We start from the raw sequence: 14,305 nt of genomic DNA, 5'->3' as shown, positions 1-14,305 counted from the left end.
AGTAGGAACGGGCAGTAGTAGTACTTGGAATAGGAGTAGTAGTAGTAGTAGCAGTAGTGGGAACGGGTTAGAAGCACCGAATGGGTTGGTTGGGTTCTGTTCTCGATACAAAATGGGGAAATTACAGACTTGTCAAAATTTTATGGCAACTTATTGAAGATTACGTGCATTTCAGGTTCGACTTTCATTTCTATATTTCCACGTAAATACGCATCTCAGATGTAAGTGCACACCATATTTCCATTACTTATACACTGCTCTATTAAAATATTACAAATTTCTTCTGTAAATTTTAAAATCTGTGGATCTATATAGTATGACTGCACCGTTAAAAGTCCTTTGTATCATAATAAGCTTATGGGAAAAAGGGCTTTAGAAGAAATAATGACTGATATATCTGTTTTTAGTTTTGGAGCCATAATTACGTTCTTCTGCAGTGATTTGTTTGCTACGTCACGACAAAATGCTTATCAAAATGCTACCGTGTAAAAGCACAATATACTTTTGATGCTATAGAATATTATACGAGATTTTTGGCAGCACATCTGCTACGAGAAATGCTACGATAAATGCTTTCGTCTAAAACTAGCCTTACACACATTTCATGGTCGGTTATGATAATCGTCAAAACACTGAAACTTAAGGAAAAGAAACCCCCCATTGAGCGAGCAGTGCTAGTTACATCGTGAATCTATATACGAAATAACTTAGAGAAAACGACGCGGAATTTAAAACATCATATTAAACATCACAACACTAATAGAGACACACATCTTCAATTCAGAATGATGAAATTTGGCAGGTTAAGTTCTTCCGAAACAGGAATTTGGACTACCTTCTACGTCACTTACTTGTTGAAATCTTCCAGGAAAAATAGGTATTTACCAGCGGCGTAGCGTAAGAGAACGCCGGTATGCCCGGCATCCCCTGTTAATAAGAAAAAGTACGTACTTCATTATATATAAATTGTTTGCTTGTAATTATCACAATTATTTCCACTGCAATCTTCTGGCGCGCTCTCTCGACTTACTTTGACAAGAGGAACCTACGCATGCGCGTCGCTCAGATGCACATTTTCTGTCTTTCCTCCTGTCGTATGCTATTTTCCTCGGGCTTCCAGGCCTACTGAAAGCATCGGGGTTTTCGTCTGCTTTCTGTTGAATGCGCATGCGCAATACTTCCCTTCTCACTCCTCCTCATCCCTTGCAACCCAACATTTCCTTTAGATATACGCTGGCATTTTCAAGTATTTCCAACTGTATATATTTTGAACTAAGCTATAGTTTCTGAACAGAACGTACGAGTCCTAATATAAAGGAAATAGAACAAAACGGAAATGGTTAGTTCAACGCATTTTTGAAGCATGCCGGTTATGTAAATAATAGTATTAAAATAGTTATGCCTTAATCACAACTAAATGCATCGTAATTGTAATCTTCACCGTAAAGGAGCTCAAAGACACAGGCATAAATTTAAAGCATTCTGTAGAATTACGATCACCGATCTGGTAGGACAAGAGAGCCACCACTCCCCGTCACTCGCAAAGATTGTGCCAGGGCCCTTCAGTCACTGACACAAATCTCGGGGACATAAGGGGAACATGTTCCCTACAAACTTGTCCACCTCCCCAATAATCCGATTTGAGATTGTGATGATGATTTCTATCCGACTGCCACAAACGAAACTGATGTCCTTTGACTTGTTTCATTTTTAAAAAAGAATCGTATTCTTTAATATTTCATTGTCATTAATTATTAGTAGTCTATTTTTAACTATTTGTTTAATTCCTGTGATGCTATTGTGGTAATCATAATTTTGCTCAGATAAGAGTATTGTTGCGCCAGGCCTGATTGATTTCCTTTCATAGTTTTGGGGAAGTCATTATTTGTATTGTTATAAAACAAATGTCCTAAAATTTTAATGTGGATCATTGTGGATGCGTAAGTAGAAACATGTCAATTATTATTATGCATATATTCAAATTTCAGAATGTGCTCACGGCAATGAGTTGTAATAATGATATGTACCACTATTTCATCTACATCATTTGGTATATAATATACGAGTACAACAGGTTTACCTCAGAAATCTGATTCATCTACTGTAATATGAGTCTCTTCTCCCCTCCCCCCACAATAAGCCTTAAAATGTACCCTCCTGCCGATATTATAGACAACTCTGCTTCCCTAATCCTCCACAGCATTTTTTTCAACTTCATAAATATTTTGAACATCGTTAAAAAAGGAAAGGATTATGGGAACAGTCTTACCCATCCCACGAACGTTGAAGACAGATTTGCGCCCTTGACTTCAGTATCTGGATACAGAAACAGGCCCCCAGAGTTGGTTTAAGTGCTTTGTATTTACATCTTCAAATGATATATACAATCAGGCCCATATTCACGAACGGGCGTCTGAGTTCCGGACCCAAGATGACAAATTTCTAGGGGCGATATATATATATATATATATATATATATATATATATATATATATATATATATATATATTTTTTTTTTTTTTTTTTTTTTTTTGAAAGAAGGAGATTGACGTCTGGTATGTGGAGAAAAAAACCACGAGAAAGAAATGAAGGGAACGATACTGGAAACAATGTTCATACAAAAGTGGGGCCTAGTTTTCTCGTCATAACGGTAGTAGCAAGAAGGAGCTGAGACAATTGTTTTTTAAATTCTAACGTAATCCACGCATTCGCTTCTCTATGCCCCACTAGACCTCCAATTAGGAGGGCTTCCTCCTAAATTTTGTATAACCCTATATTTCTATTCGGAATAGCTATGTATTGCTGCTTGCAGTAGTACTATATCGCACAAATGACTAACTTTGGCATCCCCCTTTCGGAATATCACGCTACGCTACTGGTATTTACTTATTTCGTACCATGTCAGTCACTGCAGGGCTTCTTAAAGAAAATATACTACATCGCCACTCCTTGGAATAGCTTGCTGGTGTCTTCAAAAAATCAAATTTTCTGGCCACTGCTTCTAGGCCAGACAGCTTGGATTTGCACAAAATGGCTTACGTTAACCACTCACGCTCTGACGTGAAAGTTTGCTCTCACTGCAGAAAATCCATCGTCCATTGAGCACAGCAACTACTCACTGCATTCCTATACTGTTCAAAGATATGAAAAGCCTAAACTTATTTTTGTGTTGTCACTCTTTAGATTTTCTTCTTTTCACGTTTTTATATCGACAAGAATAATTTTACGTCGACATCTTAACACTGCTTCTGGTAAAAGAAAATGACAATGGGAAGAAGATCCCTAATTGGAGGATTATTGTGACGTAACTATAGGATGATAAGTTTTTCTCCCGAGATCAAAGAAAACCGGAAATCTCAACCACAACTGTGATTGCGGATGATCCAATCACAGATCATTTACTCCGAAACAAAGGGATGCATCAAGAAGCTATTATGGCTGACTCTACAAATGTGAAAATTTAAAGATTTGTGAAATAAAAATTATGATTTCTTTTAATGATCCTCTAAGCCAAAAATATCCATGAAAATACACAGAAAAGGAATCAAAACGACCGGATATGACATTATTTTCTAAAATAACACTAGATTTTGGCTAAATATATGAATATTATACAATATAGATATATATAACCATATATTTTCGTTTAAATACACTTAAAATCATTATTTCAATAGAGTTTACGCAAAATTTGCGATCTATATAAAAATTGGGCAAACAAATAATTATATTTTCAAAGTTCAATAAATATAAAATTCCTACATATGTATATACTGGTTACTCCAAACTTCCGGGCCATGTTACATTATACCATGTATAAGGTAACACCGATGCTGATACAACTGAACCATGTCAGCAAGCCGAAAGACTATAGGTCCCTCAGAGTTCAATTTCGTTTCCACCATGTAGATAATTAGTTCAGATAATGCAAGTGGGTGTGCGTAATTTTCAGATGCTTGAGCTTTTGATTCTTTCATGATACTTCTATTTACGGCTCTCTCTCTCTATTGTACAGTTCTGTCAAACATTTAAGTTCCAATGCAATGGCATCTCCTGCACTCAGGTTCGCCAAAAGTTTGCCGTCACTAAGTCTGTGAACACACTCATTCAACCTGTCGCTAAGATGCATTGTCATTACTTGCCTCAATTCGGAAACAGGTTCTTCTTTTTCACACAGACAGCAGCACTCAAACACTCGGTTTTCACGACTAGTTCTTCGGAGCTTTGGATTTTCTTCTCGCTTAGCACTTTCTGCCCAACTTTTTCTCTTTCTTGCTCGATTGAGTTTAGTATTGTTAAACATAAGGCGGCAACTCTGATGGAATTTGGCATTGTTCCTTCTTGGTGTTTCTTCTATACCTCCATCCTCATCGAGTCTCGCAGGGTTCATGATAATAGGTAGGTCATTTAAAGCATGGAAGAAAGGAACGTTGGTCGCAATATCTTGTAACCGTCATTTTGATTTGTATAACGGGTTTGAGGTGATTTTAGATCTTCTTTCTTCTCCCTTTGGCACAAACAACACTTGGTCCAGTCAGTTTGAACCTGACGTCGCCCTTGCAGTAGACCTTCCATCTCACAAAACTATGTCTCGAGGGGGTAACTTGAACATTTTTATGCAAGTACATGAGTATTCTGTCAGTCATGGGCGGCGATTAGGGGGAGCAAAGGGAGGCAGTTGCCCCCCACTTTTTTGAAGTAGTCCATTAAGATAATAGTTTCATTTGGAAATGTAAAGTTTTTGTATGTATTACTGGTTCATAGAAAAATGGTGCCATATGATATTTGCCGTTGCGTGAGTGGGCCTATGTATTGGTTGTCTTCCCGTGGAGTTAAGAAAGCTACTGGAATTGCGTTTTAATTGCCACCAAAAATAACTCCAAAATTAACCTGTTGGAACACAACAATTCCAGCATACTTTCACTTCTTACAAGGGCTCGATATGTTGGTCAGAAGCTTTGAAACTAATTGAGAGAACATTTCGCAAACAAAGAAGTATCTGACAAGGTATTCTTTAATTGCACAAAAATTGACAGTTTCTAAAATGTCTTTTCTTCTTTCTAATAGTAAGGAATATTGGTTAAAACGAGAGTAATATGAAACAGCTTCTACTTTTTCCATTGTTTTGCAGTGTAATATAAGAGTGAAGTAGTGTGTTTAGGGATGTACGAGTGTATATACAATTAAATTTAGTGAATTCAACATAATTCTAGGTTTTAGGATTATTTTGTATAACTGAAGTGTGGAGTGATCCTAAGTATTGTGTTTTAATGTGGTCCAAAAATGTGAAAACTGCACCTTCAACGAACATGTTTTGGGAAGCTTCAAACGTAAATATTTCTTTAAATGTAGAATATACTTGTAGTATTTACTTCTTTGGGTTAACTGCTGGATCGTCGGACCAGTTTTAGGAAATTTACCGGGTAAATTGGAGAATTTATTTAAGTTTGTTAGGAAGAATGAGTGAAAGTCAGGTAAGGGGAATAGTAAAAGTTAAGAAAGTGGTTGTATTTGCTGATTGTTTTTGATGTTGTAAGCGGCACTGTATGTAGAGGCGGATGGACTATTTCGCGGAGAGGTACACTTGTTTTATTATACGGATCCATAGACTGTAAAATGCAAGTCTTTAATTTAGGCAAGTCTTTAATTTGCTTGTTTCATGTCGAGAACGGAACCCAACGAACCCCTGCGGGGCTTCTAACCCGTTCCTACCACTACTACTACTTTTACTTTACTCCTATTTCTACTACTACTTATATTATGGATCCGTACAGTAAAACTACAAGCCTAATAACGTAATCTAACGAAACGTAAGGTAATCCAACCAAATATAATCGAATGCAGTACATTTTGATACTTTTTTTCGATTATCAAATTGGTCCGGCGATACAGCAGTAATGCCCTGTCTTTCATTGTCTAAGAGTAATAACATACATTTAATTATATGTGTGAAATTAAAAATTAAATTGCTTATTAATCTCCAGTTTCACTGTAACTTCTACAAAACAAGCCTCATTATTCATTACTATGATTAATATCGTTTCCGTTTACTTGTTTTGCAAATTTGTTATTCAATAATCTGATCACACAATTTTCCAGACAGAATTTTAAGATGTTCATGAGCAAGGAATCAAATTTCTTCTTATACCTTCGTTGTTTAAGAGTACAAAGTGCTAGTGCCTACTTGTGTTGCTCTTGTCAATTTACTTAATAAAATATGAAATACGATATACGGTATTTTAACTGAAAAAGGTAGTATCCTATTAGTTATACAACCTTTCGTCAAACATAGTATTAGAAACAGAGGAAACTTAAGCTTGAGACATAAATATCCAAATCATGTCTTGCCCCCCCCCCCCACTTTTAACTTCCAATCGCCGCCACTGCTGTCAGTAGCTGGTGTTAATATGTTGAAAAAATATATAATAAATGCATATCTACAGCAAGTAAAAATACTCAATTCAACGATACTACATTCATTTGAAATAATGTAACGGCAACATAAATGAAAAAATTATAATTAAAGAGTAACTAATATATGTTTTTTAACAAATGGCAGCTCCTGCAATCTAGCGAGTATTCTACGAACTTCCCAGCACACATACTTTCTCATTATTTTTTTTTTTCGAAAAGAAGCTGCGTAGAAGAGGGAGATTCTTACATAAAAAAAGGACAATACTCCTGTCCCCCTTCCATATTCCTAAATGTTCGTAGTTATAGTGCTAAAAGAGAGCAATATCAGCAGCCAAAACGTGGCGGAAACTCTCGAAGAAATCTTAGATCCTTGAAAACTTTTTACAGACATGAACTGAACTTGGTATTTTCACAGCCCGGATACGCTATTTAAAAAGAACAGAAATCTCCTAAATAGAAAAAATTATGTGATATAGAAAGTCTTGTTCGATGCCTAGAATGGGTCCAACTTAGAAAACGGAGTATATGTATATATATATATATATATATATATATATATATATATATATATATATATATATATATATATATATATATATATATATATATATACTTTAACATATATTGCTGGGAGTGTAGTATTTTTTTTATAACAATCTAGGGAATTAATAAGTGCTTCTCTATGGCTGAAATATTCGCTATTTTGAAACAATGACCGCCTACTTTTAAAACTTCCTTCCATGTTTAAGAATTCTACATCTGTACTACTAAGGACAGTATTCGATACGAAAATCTATGTAATCAGTTCAGTGTATTAATTCTGCTATATAATACGTCCTTATCTGTCTGGAATATCCGCCATCTTGAAAACATTGAGACCATTTTGAATATAAACTTCTGCAATTGTGAATTTGACTTCAACACTGGCAAAAGTGGAGATTCGATCGAAGATCTTTGAAATCAGTCAGTATATCAATTCTGTTATACAATAATATTTTGTTCCGAGCCTGATATATTCACCACATTGGAAAATGGTCGCCATTTTGAAATTTCAAGTGGCTAACGTTATTTTTTAACTGAGTAACCCTTAAACAATATCCATACCAATTTTGGTGCTTGTTTCCCGTTTTGAACGATTATTCTGAAATATGCAATTATATGCCCCACTAATACTCGACAATAATAATAATAATAATAATAATAATAATAATAATAATAATAATAATAATAAACTTACATACATCAATAATAGAATAAATAATATGCTCTATTCAGTATCGTAAACTCAATCGTAATTTTTCAGCTTTGTGTTTTTCTTCAATCAATACGCATACACCGTAAACAAGTCTGTGTGTGCTTTATGCAATATACAGTATTTCGTTCAATCGAGTGTCACTGAAGCAGCTTCAGTTCGAAAATTCTTATTTTGGAAGTAAAATTATTAAATTCTAAGCCTTTTCTAAAACTATTTTAGAGATGCTATACAATCTAGGAGCTATGAAGTGGTGATCTCCATTTTAAACGACTTTTTCGTTTTCTAATTAGGGACATATTTTGTTTCACTCTCGTAACTTGTTTCCGAGATATGAACAGTTTTTGATTTTCGAATTTTCAACAATAACTTCGAATTTCGAAGGAATTTGAAGTTGATTTTCTGGCCAAAGTTATCTTTGGTATAAATATCACAGCAATCCATGTAAGAGCACTTTTCACCGCCTTATCCGCCTATGCCCTTTGCAGTATTAACCTTCTACCATTTAGCTAGTTCACTCTTATACATGTTCTTTATTTCTAAAAGTAAATGTTAAGTACACTTCTGAAGATTTTGGTATTTCGACTTAAGTGAATGGAAAGGAATGCATACATTTCAATGTAGAATCGATTATAATACACTATGCGGCAAAACAAACAGTACTGAAATCACATTCTTAACATTTATTTATTTACTTATTTATTTATTTGTTGTACAACTTAACGAAATATAAGAAAGGTTGTCAAATGTATGTCAACTAAATGTTACTCAACACATATTGTAAATTTACAAGGAATTATTCCTGTACATCATGTGTTCAAAATGTTGAACATTATGTCGCACATATTCTTCATAGTAGTCCTATAGATCAATGGACATGTTAGTGAACACGGTTTGCTGGAATGACAAAGCAAATGACCGAATCTTTTCTCTTAACTCCGGTATAGTGGTAGGAAGTTATCTGTTCGGAAAATTGCTTCCTTCAGCATAGCCCGTATGTAGGCATCTGGAGTCATGAGGTGAGGGGAGTGGGAAGGATATGGAAAATCCGTTCCACAGCAAATCAAGCGATGTCCAAACTCTTGTGAGCAGAAGGATAAGTGACTCACTTGCAGTATGTGCAATAGCTTCGTCTTGCTGCATCCATTGTTGTTATAACGACAGATTTTACGTGCGGTAAAAGCTGCACAAATCATGCAAGACAGGGTCAATAATCAACTGTTGATTGATGTGGCGATCAAAGTACACATGTCTTTTCAGCACTGAACCATATGATACTGATGAAATCTTCATTTTCATATGCCATAGCTAACACTCCAAAGCAATACAGTAGACATCGACGCTAATCTCCTGCAGTGAGACGCTGTCCCACACCGTATGAGCGGAAATATTGCTCGACAATAAGTATCTCCTCTTCTGTTGTGAGTAACATTATCTTCGCACCAACTGCACACTACGTTAATCCACACACAACTGAGCACACATGTGGCACTCACATCCAGCGTTGCCAGACTCACAGCTCGGAATTATTCCAAAACCTGATCGAAATTATGCTAGATTCGGTCAAATTATGCTAGATCCTCATAATTACTAATTCAGGAGTTTTAAAAGAAAAAAAACGAAGTTGAGATAACGTAACTTAAAATATGCAGAGCGCAAGAATGCGGGGATAGAACTCAATACTTCACGCACCAAAGCTTTAACTCAACTGAAGTAGTGCAGTCGTTGCCAGACTCAATGGTGTATATATCGTATAAATGAAGGAAAAGTGTTTGTTTACATATTTTGAAAGAAAATTACCTCGCAGCATAAGCAGAGTTGGGAATTGTCTGCTGGAAGGCAAATTTTTGGTCGGTCTTAGACCTTTCATTTCAGGAATAAAGATGGTCATGAAGTCAGAAATAAAGATAGTGGAATTGTCAAAAAGTTGGGGGGGAGAATGGCCCCCATAGCTCCGCCCATGCCTCGCAGTTAGAGGATTAGAAAACCCTGGGTGGAGCCACACACACACACACACACAAAGCCCAAAGCCGTTTCTAACCTACTTCGGAAAATAAGACTTCCTGTATGGTTTACCGACTGTATGAATCAATGGGAGCGGATATTTTACTGCGGTTCTTTTTCTTCCCACGACCAACTTCTTTTTCATCTGCAGGTTTTACGGCTTTTTGATAAACTTGCTGAAATTATGCTAGATTTGGGCAGGATGCTAAAGGCAAGATGCTAGATGCTAAGGACATGCAAATTATGCTAGATCTAGCATCATTACGCTAGATCTGGCAACGCTGCTCACATCTCATACCACATAGCATCTGAGCGCCATCCGTAAGCGAATTTCAGTACTGTTTGTTTTGCCGCATACTGTATTTAATCAATTGTATTGACTTATTTTCTTCCTTTCTTTTGAAAAAAAAAATGTTGTTAGATTTTTTTTTTCATATTTATTTCTATTAACTCATCTTATTATATTCTTAGGTTTCTGACATTCATAAACTGGCAAGCAGATGCTATTCATTCTGTAGATCGCAATGCTTCAGTAACAGTTGGAAGTTGGTCGGCACATGTACTCTCTGATGCATTGGGACATAGTAAGGAACATTTTATTTATTTTATATGGATTCTTCTATTACGTTAGAAATTCTTACTTTTGTAATTGTTCGAATTATTGACAGCTTTAATTTTGTTATCGGTATACATGAAAATATTTGATTATTTTAAGATAAATCATTTTTAATCAAACTGATAGGCATATTGCAAAACATGACACTACCAGAAATTACTAAGAAAATGAAACTAAAATGAAATCTTTGAGTTTAACGTCTTAAGATTATGCCCTTTAGAGTAAGGGAGACGGATGATTAAGGCAAGTAAGTGATAATGGAAGAATTGATGGAATGAGAATGTGGGAGGAAAGGAGAGCCCCTCGAGAAGCTTCACGAACACAATGTTGTCCACCAGAAACTTACTCTTCAGGAGATCGAACCAGGGACCCCATGCACCAGAGATAAGCGCTTTACCATTGAGTCACCGTGTCAAAAAAAATTACTAAGAGTTGTTTCCATATCGTAAAAAATAATTTCCTATTTAGACTATGAGTTTAAATTGGTATATTTATTTTATTAAAATCGGTAATTGCATTAAAATATTGGTATTATTTCTGAAAGTAGTATTTGACAAAGAAATCCGAAATTTGTCATTTATTTTTTGTGTAAATTTGTATGTGCAAAATTCGTGAGTTTAGGATGTAAATTCAATCTTATGAAAAACTTCAAATGTTTTCATCTTACTTTTCGATAAGCAAATGGTAAATTCATTATCACATATAAATTTTGAATGTTTAATGAAAAACAGATAATATGAGAGGTGACACTAAAATATTCAATGGAGGTATATACTATGTTAAATATCTGTAAATTTAAAAGATTCTTTAAATAATAACAGCATATTTGAAAAACATATAAAGTTAAATAAGCTGATCAATTTTCATTTGTGATAACGAATGTCTATGTTAATTAACGAAACGTTATTATTTTTTAAAAAGTGTTAAACGATAATTTTCTTAAAACTATTCTATTTTGATATAATAAGGTGTATATTTTCTTTAGGCTTTTTCATTAACTTCACTGCTTGATGTTGAAAAGAAGTCACATTTAAGCAAATTTTAATGTTCAGACTGGCTTATTTCTGATCTACCGTTGTTTCGCGTCTCCTGCTCATGAACGTATCCTTGCATAGTCCCTTTAGTTTCACCTTGTCCTCAACGGGAATATATACAATTCTTGCTTGAAGTGATAATGTAGTACAGGCTGGTGCCAATTTTTCTCATCAATAATAGTTTTAAGGCATAGTTGTGCAGCTACATTATTAATTTGTACACAATTATTTGGGCTTTTAATAAAGTAAACGACATCTCGTAAAACTGCACGCTACACTAATTAAGTAGCGGATGAACAATAATAATACTTTCCTGTTATTCTTAAAACTATATAATTTTTAAAAAAAGGAAAGAAAATTTAGTGCCAATTTGCTACACTTAAATATATACGCTATTCTTCCACAAGAGGCACGCCATAACAAATACCACCTGTTTTCTTAATGCACGAATTTGTAATATATACAAATTACATTTTAGACACAATTTAACGTAAAATTATCTATGTTACCATTATATCCACTTATTATTTTGATTTCCAAAAACTGTTTCAACTGCATCGATAACACTAGTCGGAAAAAAAAAAAGAAAACTGGTGCACGGAAGAAAATACCTGATTCCAATAGAACTTTTCACGTAGAATTCGAATCTGCAATCAGTTTTTCTCCATCACCCTCAGTTTTGCCGAGACAGAGGGATTTTCGGGAAATTTCCCCTCAAATTCCCCTTTTTTAAAACCATTTGCATACCTGTAGCTCGGGTACCTTTAGGTATATAAACACACAAATTATATTGCATGTTAGCTTGATTTATACTTAGTAAGCCCGTTAAGTTTCATAAGAATCGCATTATTCTTTCTAGAGAAATAAATATATTTATATAAAAATATGCTATGTGTACTGTTCATTTTATCGTATTCATTTGTGCATATAAAATCACATATAACTTCCACGAAAGTTACAATATAAGTACGGTTTATACCTCGTTGGATTTGAAATAAAACATATTTTCAATTATGTATACACTGTCACCATTTTTTGTATGAGGGAATTTCTAGAGGAATTGTGTGAGAAATTCCCTCCAAAAAGTAGTTTATAAGATGTTTTTTGTCTTAACTTGCTATTTGTATATAGTGGTACAGAAACAGGAACTGCACTAAAACATAATTTTATGTCTACTTAATAAATAATACAAAAGAAGTGAGTGGTATTACCTTAATAAATGAACACTTATTTACCTTAACTAAAATATTTTAGTTGTAGACTTTCTTCTGTGTTTAGCTTCTGGAACATCTCTTTTGATAGTAAGACTATTCATGGCTTTGGATTAATTGTTTTAACAAAAGAGACACTGACCAAAGTTTAATACGTTACTTTATTTTAAATTATAATTTGTTACTGTTTCGGATATCTAGCATATCCTTCTTCAGACACGATCGAAATTAATGAAAATACAGACATATATATAAATGTTGTTTATAAGATGTTTTTTGTCTTAACTTGCTATTTGTATATAGTGGTACAGAAACAGGAACTGCACTAAAACATAATTTTATGTCTACTTAATAAATAATACAAAAGAAGTGAGTGGAGAAATGAGATAACAACATTTATATATATGTCTGTATTTTCATTAATTTCGATCGTGTCTGAAGAAGGATATGCTAGATATCCGAAACAGTAACAAATTATAATTTAAAATAAAGTAACGTATTAAGCTTTGGTCAGTGTCTCTTTTGTTAAAATCTCTTTTGAGTGTACAACAGTAATCAGCTAGCATTTGTGAACACTGTCCCTGGTATCTCTTCTCCACGTAGGAAATATCCTGATGAAGACGTTCCCCAAGCTCACCACTAACAGCACCAAGGGTTTCAGGAAAGAAATCCAGGTGGGAATCTATAAAGTGAACTTTAAGGGACATGTTGCAACCCACTTCTTTGAATGATTGCAGGAAATCACTCACAATTTCACGGTAATTTGGGGCTTTCTGGTTTCCTAAAAAATTCTCTGTTAAACATTTTAATGAGCACCAAGCTGCTTCCTCAACCGGAGTTAAGAGATCCTCAAATTTTTGGTCACGAATCAACATTTTATTTGGGGGCCTACAAAAATCCCTTCCTTGATTTTACCGTCACTAACCTGAGGAAATTTTTCCTTGAGGTAACAAAATTCTGCATTACTTTTGTCCATTGCCTTAACAAAATTTTTGAAGAGCCCCAACTTTATGTGAAGAGGAGGTAGAATTATCTTATCAGGGCTCACCAGTGAGGAATAAACAACATTCTTCTGTCCAGGAGTTAATACACGCTTTGGCCATTCCTTCTTGATGTAATGTTTCGCTTTGTTCCTCCGGTCCCATTCGCAGAGGAAACAACAATATTTCATATAACCAAGCTGCAAACCCATTAACAAGGAAACAACTTTTAAATCACAGCAAACGGTCTACTTGTCTTTCTCATACTGAATTCTTTCTAACACTATTTTGATGTTTTCATAGGTTTCCTTCATATTGGTTGCATAAGTCAAAGGCACTGAAAGAAACTTGTTGCCATTGTGTAAAAGGACAGCCTTCAAACTAGTTTTGGAAGAGTCAATAAACAATCTCCACTCTGTACTTATATGTGCATGTCCGAGTGTATCCATCACAGCACAGACATTATTACAATACACTAAATCATTTTCTTGAGAATAGTAGTTTTGAAACTCTGTATGACGGTTTCGAAAAATACACACTTTAATGTCACGATGGAGCAGATTCCAGCCTTTAAGTCTAGAAGCAAGAAGTTCTGCCTGTATCTTGGAGAGTTTTAAATCCCATGCGAGCTCATTTAGTTCACCCTGAGTTATCAGATGGGGATCCCATGTAGATGTGCTTCCTACATAAGTAGGATCATCTACTTCATTTTGGAACTTCAGTAGTTCCCTCAAGTACGTAATCCTCATTTACCGTAAGATGAGCAGGAGGTACTGGTACAGGTAATTCTGCAC

The 14,305-nt window shown here is 34.8% G+C and overlaps 1 protein-coding gene across 1 annotated transcript in view; it reads left to right on the top strand.

Moving 5' to 3' along the window:
- LOC145677345 (mannan endo-1,4-beta-mannosidase-like) overlaps positions 1-10,301 on the top strand; it is a gene marked incomplete at its 5' end in the record, with an annotated part of 74,617 nt that extends 64,316 nt beyond the window's left edge. The window contains one exon of the mRNA XM_081747871.1: positions 10,142-10,301. Within this exon, the coding sequence (XP_081603997.1) occupies positions 10,142-10,301 (160 nt within the window). The remainder of the gene's footprint in view (positions 1-10,141) is intronic.
- Between the last annotated feature and the right edge of the window lie 4,004 nt (positions 10,302-14,305).

The sequence above is a fragment of the Thermobia domestica genome, unplaced genomic scaffold, assembly GCF_964235325.1.
Source record: "Thermobia domestica unplaced genomic scaffold, izTheDome1.hap1.1 HAP1_SCAFFOLD_799, whole genome shotgun sequence".
Lineage (NCBI taxonomy): Eukaryota > Metazoa > Arthropoda > Insecta > Zygentoma > Lepismatidae > Thermobia > Thermobia domestica.
The sequence above is the reverse complement of the archived record's forward strand: the minus strand, read 5'-3'. Positions and strand labels throughout refer to the sequence as shown.